The sequence below is a fragment of the Struthio camelus genome, chromosome 3, assembly GCF_040807025.1.
Source record: "Struthio camelus isolate bStrCam1 chromosome 3, bStrCam1.hap1, whole genome shotgun sequence".
Taxonomy (NCBI): domain Eukaryota; kingdom Metazoa; phylum Chordata; class Aves; order Struthioniformes; family Struthionidae; genus Struthio; species Struthio camelus.
In genome coordinates this window covers 111,659,891-111,682,498 of record NC_090944.1, presented here as the reverse complement: position 1 = coordinate 111,682,498, position 22,608 = coordinate 111,659,891, and the positions used below count along the sequence as shown (strand labels likewise).

The 22,608-nt window shown below is 39.5% G+C and overlaps 1 protein-coding gene across 4 annotated transcripts in view; it reads left to right on the top strand.

The window, feature by feature from the left end:
- MTA3 (metastasis associated 1 family member 3) overlaps positions 1-13,579 on the top strand; it is a 159,515-nt gene extending 145,936 nt beyond the window's left edge. For 3 of the 4 annotated variants that reach the window (XM_068939694.1, XM_068939686.1, XM_068939688.1), the window contains one exon: positions 1,967-13,579. In XM_068939694.1, the coding sequence (XP_068795795.1) occupies positions 1,967-1,978 (12 nt within the window). In that variant the 3' untranslated portion in view covers positions 1,979-13,579. The remainder of the gene's footprint in view (positions 1-1,966) is intronic. The other variant, XM_068939689.1, reaches the window with a different exon arrangement.
- Positions 13,580-22,608: the final 9,029 nt, after the last annotated feature.

The following is a 22,608-nucleotide window of genomic DNA, read 5'->3' as shown; positions in this document are numbered from 1 at the left end:
AGAAATGAATAATGATATAAAAATTCTTTACTGTCCTTGTATTTAGTGTCCCTTGCAGCAGTTTTTTTAGTGGGGACTTTTTGATAGTTTGTTATGAAGTTGCCATGTTAAAAATTCAGAAGGGCAAGCTATTATCAGATTTTAAAAAATCTTTTTGTAAGCCATGGGCTTCTCTCAAATGATCAGTGACGACATTCATGCTTTAAATAAGTAGAAACTCTTGCAAACAAATACATCAAAAGGGGTCCAGTCCTGTAAGCACGTGCAGGAATGATTCCCATTAAAATCAATGTGGGTGACAGCTCCTCTCTGTTAACGTACATTTGCAAAAACTAGCCGTCTTGTTATCTTAGAAATACATATTTATAACAGTCAGGTTACATTTCTATGATTTTACCGTTCCAGTTGCAATTTCTTGTCAATCAGCTGAAAATCTCTTTAGGCCAGCCTGAATTAAGATGTCCATATAAAATAAGTACTGAACAGTACTTTGTGTCCCTATGGGATTGTGTTAAAAGCCTAAGCTTAATTTTCTGACAATTAATTTCCTTTTCTTTTGTCGTGCTTATTATTAAATAATACTAAATCCTTATTTGGTATTCCATACCTTGAGATACTGATGAGATCCTGCCGTCAGGTGACTAAAGCAAACACTTTTCTGAATCTTTACTCCCTTAATCTCTAAATAAGAACACAGAATATTCTCCTTATTTTTGGCTTCTTTTTGTTTTTGATTATGTTCTGTTCTATAGCCCAATTACTGTAAGCTTAGGTTTCGTGGGATTTTTCAACCAGCAACTAAATATGTATTTGAAAATTGAATATGCAAAATGGCAGAATTCTTAAAAGAGCCTCTATTTATTTTAAACTGCCCCTGTATTTTCAGTGTCATGTGCCACCAGTTTTCAGTTTCAGAGTTAGCAGCCCGTTAAAATGAGCAGGATAAATCACTTCTTGAATCACTGTCTCAGGACCGTGATGCGGGTAGACACATCATCAGCATGTAGTTGGCAATCAGGTCACATTTTCAACCCAGAAAGTTTGACTTATAAAGTCGTGTTGCACTTACTCTTAGAGGCCCTGGTTTTCTGTAATTAATTTCGATAAGCTGAAAATCTGCTCTGTAATTTATAAAACTATCTAAATGAAAACTGGGATTCTGGAATTGAATTAATTAAGGAAATACGGAACTTTTCAGCAGTGTCTAATAGTCAGGATTCTGTCTGTAATGATGGTATTTGCCATACTTTAATGCATCGTTTCTGTGTTTCCTGCTATTCTACTCTTGATACACTCAGCATCATCGTTGTTGATTTATAACAGTACAGAGACAGCAGGGGGAACATAAGGAAGCATTTTGTTTCAGAATTAATTGTCCATGGATGTGTAAGATTACAATAAGAACAACGTGACCATCTGTAGTGAATATGTTTGATTTATAATCCAAATGTCTAAAATCAAAGTGAATTTAGTACTCCTGAAAGGCACTAGTACAAAAAGCCCAGAGACTCAGGTCATCTGTTATCTGCAGAATTGATACAGTGCAAGTAACACCACTGAGAGTTGCTCCCAGTAGAGGTCATACATTCACTTGGGTGCAAATGCAGTTCAGTCTTCTGTGTTCCTTCATTGTTTTGAAATCACAAGTGAGAATTCCCCATTTGAGCATTCTGGCCCAATATTTCATGTAATTAAATGTTATTGCCCAAATATTGTCCAACACCAACTCACTTTTCACTACACAATTACCAGTTACTAGCTGAATACAACTGTTAAGTCGTCAGTTGATGGACAGGGCTCACTCTTGTTGCATACAAATCTCTGTTTTCCATGAACTAGCTTTCCTGCTCTGGTAAGAGTGTTTGCTTCCATTTGATATTGGCTCTTGAGCGGTCTTCCGTTAAGAGACTGAGATTTACCTCTCTTGCTGTCTCTCTCCCTTCTTTCCCTCTTTCCTTCCATACAGAAAAATTCGTAAGAAGTTCACCAGATCACAGCTGAAAAGAGCTTCCAGAACACCTTGTACTCCAATTATTGCGAAGACAGTCTCTCATGAACAATAGGCAGGCACAAACAGAGCCTGAAACCATCCTGCACTGAAGATAACAGCGACAGCACCGTAATTGTGTCAGAATCATGTTTAATTGTGAACACAGATACAACAGGACCTTCCACAAGCAGAAGAAAGACAGAATCACTGTAAGGCCAGACTGTGGCTGGGTTTTGTGTTCTGGGCAGGATCCAACAGCAGCCCTTTTTTTCTCCCCCGTCTCTGCAAGGGCTACTTCTGGTTAGCTGTGCTAGCCGATCTCCGATTGTCCTACTGTTCTTCCCATCACCAGTCAGTAGATTGGCTGTTCGAGAAGGGACGGGCACTGAACACGTTGGCGTATGGATGCAGAGTATACCCTCCATGTTTGTCTATGCCTTCTAGTGGGATGATGCAAAAATATGCAGCTTTCAGGATGATTGCAGTGTCTTTAAAGCAGGATTTAGCCCTTGAGGGGCTGCATTTTCAAAACCAGCTGCAGACTTTGGGTGTTTGGATTTTTCAGTGTCAATTTGAGTCACTTTGGACTTGATTTTCTGAAGTGCTGGGCATCCAGAGCCTCAAATGAGGACAAGCAGTTGCTCTGCAGTTCGGAAACTTAGACCAAATTAGGCAGTGCCCAGAATTAGTGGCCAATTTTCAAAATGCTGGCCATGTTAACTTTGGTTAATATCCTGGAAAGTGTTGTGTGTGACAGTGAACATCCAGCTGGGCTAGTTGCTTGTGTAGGAACTGGTCCCATTGTCTGTATATTTGCAAGCATCCATCTATTCCTTTGGGCATTTTTAACATTGCTTGAATTCTGTTCTGAATAGAGAAAACCAGCAGAATGCCATTCCCAAGAAAACATGGAGAAATAGAATTTTTCCTATCAGAAATGCCTCTCTATACAGTAATTCTTACATTTTAATACATCTTGATGAAAAGGTGTGTCTTGCAGAATTCTTTGCTTTGAAATTCATGATTGTAAGGCTGCAGAGGAATACCTGCCATGGAGAGATGATGTGCCTTTTGAAACTATTTGTAGGAAACTGTCAGTCCTGCTGGAGGTGGGAACGACAGCAGAGGCAGGTCTTTTTCTACTCAGGTACTTACAGGTTAACAAACTCCGCCCTACTTTGAAATGAAGAAGCAACCAGCCTGTTGCACTGCTACGTAAACTTAGATGTGTTGATTATCTGAGGCGGGTTATGTCCTTCGCTGGATTTGGTTTCCATGTGGCTTTAAAATGTAGTCAGACACTGAATACATTATAAGCTGAGACAAACTTCAAGACTTTTTTCTGATTCTTTACTAGGTAGCTCTAACAGTATTGTCTAGATGTCAGCTCTGTGCTTAGAATGACAAAGACTCGAGTGGTACCTCATGCCTCTGGGTGATCCCAAAAGAAGTATTTCTCCGCCATGGGATTTATGCTCTCAGCCTGAAAGAAGTCTGCAATATCAGCCAATAGCTGGCCACACTGTGAGTGTAGGATTTTGAGCTATTGAGACAAAGTCACCCAGATGTTTCTTCAAGAAAAGCAAGCACATTTGACCTCCTGAAGGGACTCACTGATGATTTGCCTGAGTGATGGATCCAGGCCTTGTCCACTATCCTTCACCAGCAAGAAAAACGTGAATCTGAAGGAGACGTTACGAGATGAAGTGCTTATGGTACCCTGAGCACCTTAGTGAATGTCGATGATTTGGATCCAGTTGGAGAAGACCTGGGATTCATCTGCTTACCATTCCTTTCAGTAGCTGCCAAAGCGTGCGGTCCTAGGAGTCTCTTCTCTCCACAGAATCTGCTTTTTCCTCACAGCAGGAGGGCTTCTCATCAGATAATGAGCAGAGACAACCTATTCGTATTCATAAGAATTGCCTTTAGTAACTGCAACGTGTGGAAATAGCTTCTGTATAATAGCTTCCTCACCCATTAATATAAGGAAAACATGATCATTCAGAAATCTATTTGACTGAAAGTATGAAAAGCATAAACAGAAAGAGCTTTGTCTCCCTCCAGCATCACTGAAATCACACACAGCAGACTTGTTTTCGGTGTCATTAGATGTAAGGTCGTAGATTTTGTATGATTTACCCTGCCTTATTAAGCTTGTACTCAAATTCTTTCTTTTAGTTAGTGTACTGCAACGTCTGGCTAGCGTTCTGTAAAATCTTTGTGTACTCTGTTTTCTGCTTTTGATGAAAGTATTAGTATTTGTAATAGTCTGAAGTGAAGTCATTTTTGTTTCTTTCCCTCTGAGGAGAGAGAGATTTGTAACACGACTTGCTGTTACGCAGCCAGCTGCCTGATACAGTTATCTTTTGCATCAAATCCAAGGTAAGGAAACATCCTTCTTTACAGCTTCAAGCTGAGACGCTTCATCCGGATACGCTGGTAATTATGCTGTGCCGCTGCATGACAGAGTCACTTCACAGGTTGCGGTAGCCTCCTCTTGGGGAGGGTAAGGCAGGAAGGAGACTGTTCGTTGGAGTAACTTCTCTTCCGTCTTTAAACTGTTCTACATGCAGCTGCACAGAGACGTTCCCTCCCCTAAAACGCACATGTGCACAGAGAAACTATACTCCATGTATTGCACATTTGTCTTTTACCTACTCTCTCAAACTTATCTTTCCTGCAAGATGTTCTCCAGGGCTGGATACCTCTGAATGTCAACAGAAAGCATCGCTGGAAGATTAGTTGAAAATGTATTCTGTTGTGCTTGGGCACAGAGATTTAAGCTTGGTAGAAACTGTCACACTTCTTTCCACAGTGTCATACAGTTTCATGCTTTCTGTTGAGTTAAAGATTTGTTCACTGGCTAAGAGCAAGGATGACACATTCTACTGTAAGCTATAACGGTATATCCGCAACAAACCAGAGCTCAGTACAGTTTTTGTCAAGCTTCTCAAGCTAGTTATTTTAAAACTAGCTAACATATCTCAGTCATCAACATTGAAACTGAGTATAAACATAAACCTCAGAAACAAGGACAAGAAGTTTTGTTCTTACTGAGAATGTGAGCAAGAGAGTCTAGCCAGCATCATACTGCATTTTCAATACGATTTATTTTCTTGTTAGCTAAATAAGGAAGCTATATGGAAAAACTGCCTCTTATCTTACAAATACGGGATTAGAAAACCATGCAAAGTGCATGATCTTTCTGTGTTCAGAGGTCTCATAAAAAGTAGGAAGATCTTGTTAAAATGCGCACATTACTGATTTCAAGTATATAACTACTTTACTCTCTTGAAATATTTTGTATATTTTTTTCAGATTATTTTTAAAGGCTGCTATTTAGTGATGGAAATTTTGGTTTTGTAGGATGGAAAAATGAGGTTTTGAAATATGTTGGTGGTATGAAAGTAACATCCTTTAAATGAGTGTTTTGTTTAAGGCAAATAGTGCTTTTGTTTCTGCAGTCCTAGCCTTGTAGCAATGTATGAAAAACGGGGTGGGGGTTGAAACTTCTTCTGAATGATGAAGAACAAACAAGTAGTAAAAATGGTGAAATGGAATTTGCACTTACGTTATGTACACTTTTTATTAATCTACAGTAAGATTTTTTTTTTTTATAAACATGATTTTAACCCAGTACTTTCCTAATTACTAAGGCTTAAATAAAATGGAATGGCTGTGTTGTAGTTCCTGATTGTAGTCACAGCATAAACGTTTCACAGCCTTGTGCAGAGAGCAATTATAATCCTTCAGAAACAGTTCATTGCAAAGTACAGTGGACATTGTGTCTTTATATATGTGTACTTGCTATGGTAATGAAAGTGTTAGAATCCTCTGGAAATTTCAGCAAAACAATATTCATTCTTCATTTTCTCTTGAAGGTCCTTTATATAAACCATGTCTTCATAAACCAGAGTGGGTGTCAAGAGATCTGAGTTTATATAACTGCACAGTGGAATTTTTTGGAATAAGTCAGGACTTTTTTATTCAAATGTTGCATGTTGAGGGAGGCAACCTAATTTTGGAATAAAGAGGTTTAGGATAAGAGTTTTGAGGATGTATATTATTATCGATAAATTTTCAGAACATGCTCCCGTTGCTCATAAAGATTTAACAGTTCATATTGAAATACAGTGTTGAAGAATAAATAAAAACGAAGCATGAAGGAGCTTTCATTTTTAAAATTCTATTGTTTGCACTGAAAGGGGAGTGGTAAAACTGGGCGGCTAAATGCTGAGTGTTTGAGGATGTGGAGCACCTTTGAACTAAACATAGTACTACTTGATTTACATTAAAGTGTCTTTGTGTACAAACGTTGTGACTCTTGGCCCTTTTTGCAGGAAAACGCTTTCCTACGTTGACATTTTCATCCTATTTTATCATAAGCAACTGAACAATGAAGAGACTGAGATTTGATGAGCTGTTTAAACTGCACTATATTTAAAGACAATAGTTGAATTAGGGATGAGGAAAGAAGATTCGGAAGACTGGGAGGGAGAGACAGGAGGTATTGGTCATTGCACTGAGACACTAGAAAATTTCTTAGGAGTGAACTGAAATCTAGGCAGAGGGACTCAGAGTCCACAGAAAATACTGGAAATTGCAGTGAAGTGATTCTAGCGCATGGACCTATCTAAATTTTGCAGATCAGTTCTGGTGACGACAATTTTGGATGGTGTCAGTTTGGTAACACCTAGGACTGATATATTCCAAGAGGTGTGGGATGTAATCTGAGAACTTGTCCTTACTAATGTCTGAAGTAATTTCCTAAACTAAGTTGGGTATTTTTTGCGGAGGAGGAGATCCATACATGGGGCTTCTGAACAGAAATGATGGCTGCTACTTCACAGGTTCCTCCAGGGAAGCGTTTTGCGTCTCCTAATCCCTGCTATCTATCTTGGGGAATGCGGGACTGGATCCATGCGTTATCTGCCTGCTAGGGTTTGAGTTGCTGTCTGATCCACACATCAATTTTTGTTTCAGGTTTCTGCACTTGAACTGATGTATTTTTTTTTCCTCCCTCCCATGAAGAGGGCTGTGGAGCTTCCAAGCAGCAAAACTCCGGTTCTTCTGTAGCCTTTGGATTTATCTGGCATGATGAGTTACATATATTAGCCCTTCTGAGTGGAGAACACTAGTAGCAAGGAGGGGATAATCCGCCCTTTGCTGAGGGAGCTAGGGAAATGGGCATTGCATTAAGCAGACTTACAAGAAACCACAGTCAAAAAGAAGGAGGTCCAAGACACTAATTACTTCCAAAGGAAGAATATAAAACCTTTCCATTGCTTGAAATACGTACTTGAGTGACCAGTTTACTCACTAGAACAGTATTGATTTTAAATGTAAAGCCTCAGCAGTGAAGGGACGGGTACTTAAAAGTGTTCTTTTCTCCTGGTTGCCCTCGCACCAGCAATCTCAGAAACAAAACAAAACCAAAAAGCTCTGTACTCTCTACTTAAAAGCCTAAAATAAAAGCAGAAAACATTGGAGAGGGCACTTTACTAGGATCTGAGTTCTTGTTTGGTCCTTGGTATAAGCAGAGCTTTCATAAAATGCTGTAAATGCAGAATACATTTTCTGAGAGACTAATTTGGTGAAACACTTTTCCATAAAGTCTGATGCATTATGGCTTTTTAAACAGTAGAAAACTAGCAGATCAGTGATTATTCTGATTTAAATTTAAGGAAAAAAGCCTAAATAGGCTTTAGGGCCTTGTTATGTTAGAGCCCCTTATCACCACTGTGGCAGGACCAAAGGTTGTTCAAAGAAATGCACGTTCTTCGTAAGCTAAATAGGGGGATCTTTTGGAAATTAGAACTATTTATTACTCTTTTACATTATGTTGACAGGCAGAAGCCAGGCCAAAGCATTGCGTTTGGCCTAGAGTTTTTGAGGTACATATTCAGGTCAAAATCTTGTATAATATCGGTGAAAGGCTCCATGTTTGTGTTTTTTCTGTCATTCAGATAGGCTTTTTAAAGTAAGTGGTTTATTTCTTAAAGTCTGACTTTTCTGCAATCAATAAAAAACAGAGTCAGAGTAGACTATTTCCCCTAAAGTTTCCAGAGTTGGAAGCACTGCTCTGTGCAGGGAAGCGCTTTGATTTGGCAGGAGAGCAGTCTAGACTTCCATTAGAACTTTAGTCTGTTTTCAGACAGTGGATTGAAGAGCAGTTAAAACGAACCATTGAACCTCAAGATTTGCATTTAATCCGTAAGGTAGTTGTGTTGCACAGTCTGCCTGCAGGATCCTGACTCTGTCTTAGCTGTCTGTAAATCTTGCCCTGTTGTTTGTTTTCCCTATTTGTAATATTAAGCTCAGTACCAATTGGCTTTTTCAAGGGGACTAAACTCCATCCGTAGAAATCGCAGGATTTCTATGTGCACAGTTAAGGCATGGTTAAATGTCTTCTCCTTTTATGATCTCTGGTTATGCTTCTGCTTCTTGTGGTACATGTTCAGAAGTAAAAAGGAGAGCTTGACGCTGTTCCCATCCCCAGGGTCCATGGGTTTGGCTCGGTTGCTGCTGAATGCCCGGAAGGGAAGGTTGGATCACTTCTTACTCTAAAATCATAAGTGAAGGGATAGCCCCTCTGGTTCGTGTGTCCATCACACCTAGCGCGCTGGTGTCTTGCTCTGTGGCTAGAAAAGGCTCCCTGGCACTGCTGCAATTAGAAGCTTAATAAGCAGTTGAGCCTGGCTGAGCCCTCTGGAGATGCTCCCATTCTGCTGTTGCACTATTGGAATATGCTGCTAGCCCTATTATTTAATGGCATTTTTGGATCCACTCTCTTCCTGATTCCTTTGCCGGTGCTCAGACATCCTAATCCTGCCATGTTGTTTTCTTCACTCCCTTCAACTCTCATCTCCTTCTAAGAATTTTAGCTCATTTCTTTTCTCAGAGTGAAGTCAAGGAAGATTATGGTTAAGATAGTAGAAGCATCTAGAAGTTTTTTCCCCTCCCACCTTCTTCGTTTTCCAGTTTAAGGCCAGTTTTTATTTTGTTATTTCTTCCTTTACACCTTCCTTTCTGTTGTTCTTTCCTCTGCTGCTAACAATTTATCTTAAATGCCAGGATCTTACTTAGAGTATGACATAGTCTTCAAAATCACAGATTTGTACCTATCAGGGATGAGGGCAGTGAACACCCGACATGGCTTATGGATCAATAAAAGTAGATAGCATATTGGCCAAATCATCAGAATTCAAGTCCGGATTAATATTTTAAACTCACCAAGCTTCGTAGTTGTTTGGAGCCAGTGTCTTTGTACTGTTCATTCTAAAGACAGGGGCCTGCTGCGAACTTGGGATCTCAACCTGTGTTTGACTTTTACATCCTTCCCTAAGGCTAAGTTCTGCTTTGGGGTTTGGCTCGAGTGTATCTATTGCACATGCTTTGACAACCTGTAATTAGAGATGCTGCTTGAATGTTGAGTAGCTTTCTTCTATTTACTGCATGTGTGGATTCAGTATGAAAGATTTAAGTATAAGAATTTAAATGAAGTGACTGTCTAGCTCTGGATTTTCTCCATCTTCCCTTGATGCACTAATGAGAATCAATTGCAGTTGGTTATTATTTTTAAATAGCAGTTAATCTGAGAAAACCTGACTCACTAGCTCTTTTCATTCTACTGATTTGATTTCAGCCTTCTGCCCATCTGGGCCATCCTACATAAACTATTCAGAAACCAGTGTGAAAGCTCACTGGTGCACATCAGCAAAGTCAAAGACATTCATCCTGATAACCCAGCAAGGTGCTGTCTGGAGTAGTAGTCTCTGACCCCTTGTCTTCTTATAGGAAAAATCCTTCATAAAAGAAGTAGCTTTGCACTACATTCATTCTCTCTTGTGTAGACAGAGAAATCATTTCCTGAGTAGATCAATGTATCCTGTTTAGGGATGTTCTGAAAGAATCTCTCCCTCACAATAAGAACTGTAGAATTAATCTCTTTAAAGTTGCATGAAGCTCCTAGAAATGGCCTTCTGGTCAAACCTCTGCATCTGTGCAAATCCTCTTGAAAGTAGCAAAGAATCCTGAAGCAGGATTGTAGGCTAAGCTTGTAAGCTCTTTAGGTTAGGGCTAATATCCTCCTGTAATTATTAAAAAGTACTCTTTAGACTTGCAGCTTGTGTCAATGCCTGTGCTAATAAAAGAAAAAAAAAAGATATGCAGGAGCTGGTCTGGTAGATACAGAGTCTTCCTAGATGTGGGCACAGGAGAGGATGTCCACACTAATTTGTATAGAAGGGGTGTTGTTGTCCAGTGCAAGGAAAAAAGGAAGTATTCTTTTTTGGGTGGTGAATTTAGCTTCTCATAGTCTCTGCACATTTAAATCCATGGTGATTTCTATTCACAGCTTTTTAAATGCTTTTCCTTTCATAGGCAGAAAGATCAGATGATACACTGAAAGGAACGGATGGTTCTATGTGATGAAACATTGCTGTTTCATTATGCATAAACAGGGAAGTTGAAATGTTATTTGTAGAGGATAAAATTGAACTTTGCTCATGATTTTGTGAACCTCTTTATTGCATAGTTCTCCTTCTGCAAACATCAGGCACTTGACAATCTCTTTGCCTTTTGTTATTTCCGGCAGTTTGGAGTCATCTGTTTTTTTTCTGCTGAACTGTGACAAAGCAGCAGGTGTTGGCTGAAAAGAATCAAGATCATTTTCAGATTTTGTGCAAATATTTAGGAGGATTTGTGAAGCACTGTAAAATTCAATTAGATTTGCTTCCGGAGGTGTCTCTGCTCTCCTGCCTCCTTTTCCTTAGACCACTGGTTTGCAGTTCCAGAATAACTTGTCATCAGTTTTGCAAAAGTAGTTGATAGCTAGACCAGGCCAAGGCTTTGGGGTTGGTGTTCACACTGGAAAGAGCCATGCTGGCTGAACGTGTCGTTCTGGAACAGCTATTTTCTACTAGCCCTCTTCTGAGGGTTTCTGCCCTCTCAAGAGAAAGAACAGCATGGGCTCAGCTGTATCTGCTTCAAAAGTCAGCCTGAAAAACAGGCTTAAGCCTTAACTGTATCATGTTGTCTGAAGTGAATGAATGAAAAAGGATTCATGTGAATCTAACAAGAGGGAGGGGAGTAGAGAGGAACCTCAGATGGTAGGGGAAGACAAACAGCTCAACTCAGTAACATCTTCAGCTGCACAGCTAAATCGGAAGAGAACATCTGTCTACGACGTAACATAGACTCCGGATTTACCTAAGGAGTTAATAGCCTTGCAGAAATGAATATTTTTTGCATGAGGAGTTATTAGGATATTGAAAAAGTAGAAAAGATCTTAAGTTAATCAATGCAATGTCATCAGCCAGATGCAAGGATCTATACCATGTCTGCATATATTTCTGCTTGTAGCCAGTCCAGCATTGCTGTCTGTGTCTGCTCCTCACCAAATTTGTGTTCTCATCTGAGTCTGATGGTGACCAGTCCTCAGTTGCTGCCATCTCAGAAGGATGTACCAGTCTTCAGCCAGGGCTATACATCTATTAAACAGTACCAGTCTCTGAATTACATTCGTTCTTTCTCTCTTTGTTGTCTCAAAACAGCATAGCTAGCTCAAAACTCAAGAGTGCAGCTAGGATAAAGGTTAGTGACATACTTTGTGCAATTCATCTGTTTGAACAGTCTGGTAATTTGATAACTTTGCAATAAGCTGATAGATTAATCCAGTGTGATCACTGAGAAGGAAATAATTCTGTTTTTAGATGTTTCCACAGCCCAGTACTGTCATGAACACAGATACTGATTTCTGACGGCTGGTGAAATGTATTTTTCGTGTTGTTTGTAGTTGTGTACTTCTATTTGTGTAATTTATTCAGCTTTCTATAATGCAGGACTGTCTGCAAAACTTCCATAAATATGGAACTAAAAATCAGTAGGGATTATGAACAAGGCAAGTGGAATATAATCTTAGTAAAAAATGCGTGGTGATCAGTATTCAGGAAGAGACTCAGGCAGTTTTTCCTGACTTTTGTTACAAGCGCTGCAGAGGAAGAATGTGTATTTTGAAGAATGTGTATTTCGATAATTTCATGCAAAGTTTGTCAGAGCTGCCACTCATTTTTTAGCTTGAGCACCATCTAGTGTGCATGATAAAGATAATTTAAAAAATAGAGAGCCAGTTCATCATAGCACTCGGCAGGGGAAAGTCCTAGCATGTTTTCAGTGTCAAAAGGAAACAAGCACATCAGAGCTGAAGTCCTGTTAACTTTCAGTGACACAAGCTTCAAGTCACTTATGCATTCTCATGAGTTGTCCCCCCCTTTCCCCCTTATTCATTTGTGCCTCACTTAAATACTTGCTTTCACTTCAGATAAATACAAGAAATGAAATGCATAACAACTAAATGTACCTATTTACATGCAGATTAAAAACAATCAATCTTTTTTTTTTTGAAATGTGAATATGTGTTTGCATATTCATGCAAACATGAATGTGGAGTCCTGCACATTGCTGTGAGTTGATACTGCCTGCTCCACCAAATCCCTAGCTTTCAGCTAGCTGTATTTTGGCAGATGGTCTCTAGATCTTGCCCAGACTTGGAATACAGTCAGAGATGAAGTTCTTTCCTGTGTGCCTGGATCAGAGTGGAGTGTATTTATGAGAAGTTCAGTATGCTGTTACTTTTCCTATTAGCATCGCTTCATGCAGCATGCACTCTGTGTCATGCTATGGGAGAGGCCCATCCCTAATCACCATTGCTAATGAACTTCATCCCAGTGTTTGCAATGCATTCTGTTTGCCCCTGTGTTGCAAAGTCCTTCTGTCAGTAACTTCTGCCTTTTTTCTAGTCACCTCACATTCCTCAATTTTGCAGGGTTTAGAAGAGCTGCTGGTGAGCGTTGCTCATTTTCATGCATTCATCACCAGTGATGGTTCTGTCTCTTGCCACAGGATTTCCCAAGATGAGGGAAAGATCTCCTGCTCCCAGAGGTTCTTGTGGATTCCAGGAATTAGAGGTAGTTTAAAAATCAGATGAGATTAAAACCTACCATTTGATTTGAAAAAAGCTTGTGATTTGCTCATCAACCAAATGATTCTTTTGGGAGGGAGAAGGAGAAGAAAGGGGATCTTACAGTGATTTTTTAAACTTTGGGCTTGACAATATATTGATTTTTTTTTTTTACTGTTATTTGGTGAAATACACAGGAACTACCTGACAAGACAGAATTTTTTGAACCAGTGAAAGCCAAATGTGATAAACCACACACACAGAATCAACCTTTTAATAGGACTAAGGAGAAAAAAGTCTTATTTGGGGCATTTCTCTTTCTCCGTTCAAACAAGTAGGAGTATTCTGGAGAGATCACTGACCTCAGTGGGCCCATGTGTTCTAGCAGTTTAAGAGCTCCTTGCTGTCGTATGATGTCCCTGTGCGACACAACTAAACTGAAATACTTGTAACTGAATAATGCTTGTAACTGAAATTTTTAATGATTCATAGCTGTATTTAAATAAAGCTTTTGAAATTGACCTGTCATCCACTGAGTCACTACTCAGACTTCCAGTCTCCAGTGTGGCATGAATTACAAACTTTTCACCAAAGCTATGCATTAAATGAATTTTCAGAATTTATTGTCCGGACAATAAATGATAAAAACTACATTATGCTGAATGACTCTGTTTCCCACTGAAGTTTGAAGCTATTCATCACCTTGCATGTGTGGGAGTTGAATGCTGTACAATCTAGGGAACAGATTTAGTAAACATTCATTTCAGGATGAAACTCTGGAGGGAGTTACCTTCTTTCCCCAAAACACTTTTCTCTTACTTTGGACTATGCTAAATATAGAATATGTAGCCTTTGGGAACCTCTTTAGTCAGAGGAAGTTATCTCAATCTAGTTGTTTGATGCAGTCAGGGGGTGAGGTACTAAGTGGAAAATATAGTGGGCTAAAGGAAAAGGATAGATGGCTCAGTGTAAACTCAGGTGAGCTGGTGGGTAAACCCAGAATGCCTCATAGTCATGAAAATAAACAAAATGTATTGTTAAAACTTGATATTCTACTCTTTCGAATGCTATATTTAAGGTTTGGTAGTTTTCTGATGTTTATTTCTGCTCAGATTGTAGTGTCAATGCTGTTTAATCATTCATAATGGACTAATTCAATGTTTCTATTGAGAAGGAGAATTTATCTGCAAACCAGATGTTGTATCTGATCTGAACTTTCATGGGTAAATTGATTACAAAAACACACAAATGCATACTTTGTCAGAGGCCAGAAAGGGAGCAGGAACTGCTTATTTTCTTTAAGTGGAAATATGGTGAAGAGAGCAACAGCAAAGTGATGTATAAGGGCTGTAAAACTATCAGTATTCAACCTCATGCGCGCATGCACACGTATATCAAAAGACGTACGCCTCCTACATCACTAATACCAAAATTTCAAATGGAGTTGTTGCTGTGTGGTGTGCAGCATGGAAAATGCCACAGACATAAGGGTTAAGCATGGAGTGTCTTGCCTCCAGCGCTACAGGAATTGTTTTCCTTAGCTGAAGCCCACAAAGCAGAAAGAGTTCAATGATGCAGTCTCTTGGAAAGCTCTGCTTCAGTGATTCTCCATTTCTGTGTGCAATTTCTGAAAAGTTTATCATTTAATTTGTAGGTTTTCCAGTTTGTGGTCCACAGTCAGCTATTAAAAAGTTACCTTCATAGAAAAGAACCACCTCCCATTAGCGCTTTACTGGCAATATAGGATTTCCGTATCTCACAGGGGATTTTGCTTTATCACTTGGAATATAGTCTGAGAGCCCTGCCATTCTGCCTTTTCTTCCTGGAATTAGCAAAATTGTAATCTTTGGGATTGTTAAATGGAGTTTCCATTTTGCAAGCAGAGATGTATTAATTTCTCTTCCAAGCATGTAATTTTAAAAGCATGTAGATGTCGCTTAACTCCATTCTTCAACAGTAGTTTTGTAATACTTGAAGGTTGGGACTGTGTTAAGTCTACTGCAAACATAAGTAGGTCCCCCCCCTCCTCTCCAAGAGTTTCTTTAAAAGAGAAAAACTAACTGATAGGTTGCTTCAATCTAATCTTCAACGTAACTGAAGCAACTTGGACCATCAGGTCAAGTGGGATGAGGAGGGGGACATCTGACACCCAAACATGAATTGCAGCCTGAAGCCAGGCAGACCTAACACCACAGCTCTCCGTGCGAGTAGTGATTGTCAGTGCTGGGGCCAGGATCGGTGCTGAGCGCGTGTAACAGTCCCATACGAAATGGTAACATGGAAATGATTAAATTCTTAAAGGCAATGAATGAAGAGGAGAGCTGCCAGCCTGACACCAGTGAATAGGGAAGTCAAACACAACAACACTCCAAGCGCCTTTACCAACACAACTGAAATGGCTTTGAAGGGGATATCCTTAGAGACACAGCATAATACTGTCAGAGTGTTGTCATTTTTCTTTCATTTTGTTTTGTAGAAAAAGTGACAACTGTATCCCGTGACCTTGTCATCTATCCAGAAATGTTTATGTGCTACTGATATCGCCTGTGAAGTGTCCTCAAATATTCAACTATTTCTCCGATCACAAGTGAATACTTCTTTGCACCAGAGCCTGAAGGCTATACACCTGCATATTTGCATTTCCTCACTCTGTAATTAGCTCTTGAGAGCAGTCCCAAGAATACTGAAAACCTTGTTGCTCTTATAAAAATGAAACAGCCAGTCTTATGAGAATTGGTTAGTTTAACAGGCAGGTTTTATTTAAAGACTGTGAGCAGGGAAGTTAAAACCAAATGGGAAGTAGACTAACATTTGGCCTTGGTTATACTGAAAAGCATCCTTTATGGAAAACTCCATCTGCTATTTTTCAAATAGGTCTATTGCATGTTGTGCTTTTAGGTGTAATTTGATTAAACTGTGTTAATCCCTTCCCTGTTCCTGCCTGGTCGTTAATGTGACCAACAGGTTTTTTAGTCTGTATGTCTTATTCCCACAGGTAATTACCTTAACAATCAGTGAGATAACAGAAAACAGACAACAGAACCTGTTCAAACACATCTGTTGTTCGTAGCTCTGCGATGTTCAGAAGAGGCTTTACCCTCAGGAGGTTTGTAACCCAATAGTAGAACTGTGCCTTATAGTATCTCCCCTGCCTGCAAGCCCAACACGGCATTTCAGACTGATACAGCCTCATCAAGAGAGCCTCAGTAATTTCTTTATAATTTTTCTTCATTAGGGGGAATGGTCTAGCCTGAGATGGCCTAAGTGGTTCCATTTCAAGGGTATTTCCTATTTTGAACAGTTGCTGCTGGACCATCACAATTTAAAACCCAGCATATGAAAGTAATCTGAGCTCAGTGGTAGTTCTAAATTTTCTGGGCTAAAAGCTACAGTTCAGTATCTGCTATATCAACAGCTGAGTTGACCCAGCAGCAGGGGCACCTTTACAGAAGAGGTGAAGCAGCTGTGATACCAATTCCTGGCAGCTGGCTCAAGCTAAGCCCTTCTCTTTTCCTTTTCAGAGACCTTAAGCAGCTGAGGATCTTGCTCCAGCCTTTCATATGACACCTGAGATAGTGGCTGATATACTTCTACAAAATAACTCCTTTATCTATTTTTCTTGGCCCATAGCAGAGAAGTCCCATGCTCTGAAGTAGGGGATGCTACTGTTTTCAGCTATGTCCAAATTGCTCAGTACCTCTCAGCAGCTCAGGTGAGTTCCCTTAAGCGGTGATGACTGCTTGAAGAAGGTTTATGGTCACTGCTTTGTGTCTTTGGTGGCTAATTACATCAGTGAAGCATAAAATTAAATGATGGTGCTTTGCTCAAATTTTCTGTTACTGCAGTTGGCAGCAGGACAACTGAGAATTGTCCTTTTGCAAGGTCTCATTTTCCTTATGTCATCTTTTTTCTGTTTATTCAATGCAACACTAAAGTTATTGTGCTATATGCCTTAAGGACGGTTTCTGGTTCTGAACATGAACAGGAGAAAGACACTAGAAAGAATCAACTGCCAGAGAAAGAGGTGTAAGGACAACCCAAACAGGTGTCTGCTTTGATCTGCTGTATTTAGAGTCGGAATGGTCATTTAACATATATGTAAGTCTCCCCAAAACTGTCACCGGTCAACACAGCTCAGGTGAATTGTGTACTTTGCGGTAGTCCTAAACCAAGACAGATCTCCCAGTGATTTCAGTGGGGATCAGGGACCTGTGGTATCCTCAAGAAACTTGTCAATGACGAGGCAGACAAAAAGGATTCACTCTAGGCTGTGACCTGGGAATAGGGCTGCTCCTGACCCCACAGATGTATCCATACTCAAGGTATTTTTTTTTTTTTTAAGAAAAGGTGCTATTTAGAAACCAAAAAAGAGGTTAAGAAAGGGCAGGAATGAATGACTATCAGGTTTCGACAGATAATGCTCCAGCCCAATTTTCAATGATTCAGGCCTTAGGTCCTCTGTGAGGAACTAGATGCAATCGATCTGACTTTTGCTGCTTAAAACAACTCCTGTCTCTATAGGTTTATCAGCATAGAGCTTTGATTCCATTCTGTACCACCAGACATCTGTCATTTCAGATCTTCAGCTGAGTCCTAGCATCTGTAAATCAATGCATCTTTTTTGATTTCAGTGTGAATGTTTCCTATTCATCAGCTGAAGATCGGACTCAGAATTCGCTGGTCTTTTTCCTCTCACCTGTGTTGTATTCTGCATTTCTAGTTAGATATTTTAAGCAACTGTGCTTTTTCTTGTGGCTTTAAGTTTTGCTCTGGGTTTATTTGTAATATTAGAGCTGTATTTTAATGCACTCCTCCTGTTTTACTAAGCATTGAATTAACTTCCTGAACCAGAAAGCAGAAAAATATATTTTTTCTTTATGTATGAAAATGTGTGATCTCCATCATAAAACCCCCTCTCTGCAGAATTATTGCCCATACCTTTCCTGGCTGTCGTTTACTCCAAACCCCATTTTGATTTTTTTCATCCAACGTTCCTAGATTGTAGGAGACAGTGAAAGATTAGTACATGAGGCTGTGTGTCTTTCTTCCTTGTAAAATGTTATATAGCAGGATAGTGGTATTATGACCTTGTTTCTCAGGGTCCTCTTCACAGGTTCACACAAAATTCTGGAATCTGTCCTAGCACTTCCAGAAAAGCAAATAAAATGTATTAACTTCCAACTCAGTGTGGAGCCCCAGTAAAGGCTGGAGATGCTTTTTTGTGGAGTCAACATTTCCACTTTTGGCATGTAAACAGCAGATGTTTAAAGCAAACTTTTATAAAAAAGTTTAGCCTTCTCAGCAAAACAGCACAGGAGAGGAGAGTTCCACGCTTTATCAAAAATGTGCTTTATCATTCTTGCTTCAGTAAACGTTTGGCTCTGGTTATCCTATGGTCCTGAGCCTTTGCAGAAATTTTTGTTAAAATAACGTGATTTCTTTGAGGGAGTTTTCTGTTCTGTGAAAGATGCATCTTTCCCACCAGTCCATAAGTATAGTATGAGCCAAACTTCTCCAAGGGTCTCAAGAAGGAAGGTTGCTATAAGTGCATAATGCCTGCAGTAGTTACTTATTAAAATTGCTTGTCCGGAAGTAAAAACCCTGATCCAAGCCCCCTTTTTTATCATAGGCTGCAGGGAAAAATTTGGAGCTAGGAGGCTTGTCTCTGTGATCTCCTGTTCTTACTGAAATTTTTTAAAAATCTTGAAGACTATGGTTCAAATACAATTTTTCTATAAAGCAATTTCTCAGTCAGTGTTTGCATTTGCAGGTGTCTTTACAAGTGTATAATTGAGCATAATGATGCACTTGGAGTGGTGATCCCTGCTTGCAGTAGTGATATCTGGTCCCTCCAAAACTGGATTATAGGCATTTATTTTTGGTAAGAGCAGTTATTGAGAAAGGAGGGAAAGACATATTTCTGGGACCTCTTTTACCATGAAAAGTTGTGACACTAGACAGACAGGTTCAAGAAGGGGACATTGGTATCTGTATGGGTCCCTTTTACTGTTCTATCTTATGGACAAACTCCTCCCAAGAGTTTTTCCCACACCAGAGGGAAAGTCTCACTTGCTGATAGTAAACACTAAGCTTCTGAAGGAGGCAGGCATCCTCTGGCACTATCTGAGTCATGATGTAATGGTTTCTGTGCAATGTAATGTGCACTGTCAGGGCTTGGCTGTCATGCTTATGGAAGAGGAGACAAGGAAATTCTGAAAATTACTTTCAAGGAGCAAGAGGTTCAGTCCCTTTCCTGTTGACTGAACCTCCTCCTCCTTGGAAGTATTTTTTTTTTAGCAATTCATTTAAATTTAAAATGAAGTAAGTCGACTTACTGTTGTGGAAATCATGCTTCCTGAAATGATATATCTCCTTGGATGAGCAGAAGGAAACTAGGCATTTGCAGTGACAGTCATTTTGAAGAATGCACAGGCGTGCTGTTAAAAATGTCATAATTACCACATAGACTGCATGGCAGAAACATATTTAAGCACTAAAAAATTACTCCATGTGAAAACTCATTGTGACACCCTCTCATGTCGGTTTGTAGATATTTTGCAAAGGGTGGAGTAGGACTTCATTTCTTTATAGGCTCTTGCTAAATTTCAAAATCAAGATTTGGTTGAGATTCCAAATATGATTAATATTTTGGTCCCCACAAAACCTAGAACCTTCCTAGATAAGGCAAGGAATAAATGGCAATTCTTGGTTATGTCTTAAATGAGAAGATAGCTTTGGGCACATGTCTCTATTGGTAGGAAAAGAGTGCCAGCTGTTTATAACATTTTCTCTTTTGAGCAAAGTATGCTCATTAATGACTTTTTCCTCTTTTCTACGGCATGAAGGTTGGGAGCCTATAACAGTTAAGTCTGCTTTACCTCTTTTTCAGGCTCGGGTATGACACAGGAGGGTGGTAAGCGACTTGATGAACTGCTAGAGCTGTGAGATGCTTCCAGCCCGTTGTTAGCACAGCTTGGCTGCGCCTGGAGTTTCTAACTGGACAGTGGATGTGATGTAATCCATTCCCAAGGGTTAGCTTGTATCAGTTTCTCTTCTTCCTAGAGCAGACAGTTCACCAAGTTCCTTTGTATTAGGGAGGAGAGGACAGTTAAGGTATCTTTAGTGTACTGAGGACATCATGTGTCATTTCTGCCTGGCTTTAATGGGTAATCTAATATCTGAACAAGACAGAAATATCACTTAGGACAAAAAGCAGAAGTTGAACTGAAATGAAGGTGAAATGTTCCACCTAGGAAAACAGCTGTGATTCATATTAGCACTTTGTATTAGCATATATATACTGCTGTTTGCTCTGCATTTAGGAACCTTATTAGCTTTTGACAGTTTCTAGATGCTTAGTCAGTAGCTGTGGCCGAGAAGAGTAAAAACTCTGTTTACAGATCTGGGTTTTGCTGTAATGGTACACAGTCGCATTTCACCTTTGGAAACTGATTTCTGCAACACACTCTGCTTTGGGAGTATATGTAAAGAATATATGGCAATTAGATCAAATACAAAATATAGCCTTTGACTTCCTTGTTTTGGGATGTGCCACAGTGCTTTGGTCTTCTGTACCATGCACTGGCTGCCCATAAGAGCTGCCCATGGTGTTTATATCTGTGGATGAATTACCCGTAGTCACTTGATGAGTTCCAGAAGAGGGCCCCAGCTGGGCATCACTGATAGGGAAATTTGAATTCTCAGGTCAGGAAAGGCATGGGGCAAGCTGATGCCCTTGTGACATTTCTTAGCAACTAGGAAGCAGTAACCTGAATGACTCCTGTGTGTATTGATAAAAAATGATTAGGGATTTTAACAAGGCAAAGCGAGAGTAGTTTGTGCTCTTTCCCTTGCCATATTAAGAGGAGTGTAATATGGACATGTTCTGGAGAGACAAGCTTCATGTGGGAATCACCAAAGATTGGTAACAACCTGCTAAGAATATCATATTTTGGTGCTTGAGTGTATAGGATCTTAACTACATCTCTCTCTTTTATAGAGGTCTTGCTTTTTTCAGGATCAGTACAGTCTGAGTAGTAATGTGTTCTGTTCCTTCAACCTGGGTTGCTTGCCGGGTCAGAAGAGTGGGCTCATGGTGGCAGGGGTCTCTACACTTCTTTGGACCTTCACAGGACTAGGAAAGAAAGGAACGGTGCTCTTGCCAACGCCAATTGACAGAGCAACTCATCTGCCCCAGCTATTGGAGGGAAGTCCAGTATAGGAAACTGCATACTGCACGTTTAGGCTGGATGGAGCAGCTGCTCCTCCTGGAGCCCATCTGTCAGTGACACATCTGTGCAGTCCCAGTGAGCTGCCTCCGGGAAAGAGCTGCTGTGCTTTCCAGCTAAAGCTGACTTTGGCAGCTACTCAAGAGTTCTGCATGAGTTTTGACTACGACTTTAGACTAAAAGATTTTGAATTCAGGTGGAGTTGTGCTGGTGTAAAATAAGCCAGAACAGCATCTGCTTCCCTCTTGATTTCAAATGGGTTTTCAAATGAAGATGTCAGGCTGTATATATTATTTCTTGCTAGTATTACAGCAACCCTGATGTGTAAATACCATTACATAGAATGAATTAAAGTGAAATACTTTCATGAACTTCTTTTAATATACTCCAGGAACTAATTTTTAGGTCACATGGAGCCTGAATTAGTTTAAAAAATTTTGTAATAAATGCCGTTGCACAAATGGATGTCTAGTTATTTCAGTATATTCTTATTCTACTGTTGTTTAGAAGTAGAGGGTTTAAATAAGATAAAACTATAGATCGTTAATAATCCATTATATAACACATTAAATGGAATGTCCAAAGGGAAATTTTTCAATTAAATCTCAGTAGCTTAAAAAGCTTTTAGGGTATATATGGAAAATTGGATATTTTTAACCAAGAGTGCATGTTACATTTGTCAGTGCTATTGAATTGATTGCAATTCATTTGGATTGCTATTTTTAATTAAACATGGAGCTTATTTCATTTTTTTAATACTTCAACAAAAAGCCAAGGACAAAGCAGCAAGCAACAAAGATGCACATAGGCTGTGTATAACGCAGATCAGCTACAAAAAAAAAAAAAAAATCGTTCTTTGCCAGCACCTGAGATAGTTCAGGAAGACAATAATTCATGGATACTCTGGAAATCACCTTCAGAGAGAGATTATCCTTTGTTCCTAGATGTGTAAGGACAAACACCAAAAATGTGACACAGTGAATGCCAAGCTACTTAAAAGTGAAGCATCTCCCTTCTCTACTTCATTCCCTAAACTTTTCACGGAAAAATTTGTGGAGGGGAAGGGGGAAAAGAATCAGGCTAAGTTCTCCTGGAAGTATTCAGCCATCTTCCTACCTATGTGAAACCAACCCCATTTGCTTCTTGATTTCAGGAGACTTCCATGTCACAGATATGAAAGAATGGCCTTCCAAAAGAAAAATAAACATAATTTAGTACCAAGCCATGAAGAAAAGGAATTTAATTTAGGACATATCTGAAACTAAGGGAAATGGTAAAAATCTTATTTTGAAAAGCAAAGAAAAAGATACCTTAATGTGAGTCACTTGCCCCCAGCACTAAGATTCTGTTGGTAAAAGCATACATTTTTTATGTTATGTAAAATTATCATTTGAGGACATTATATTAGCCCAACAGTTTACAAGTTTAAG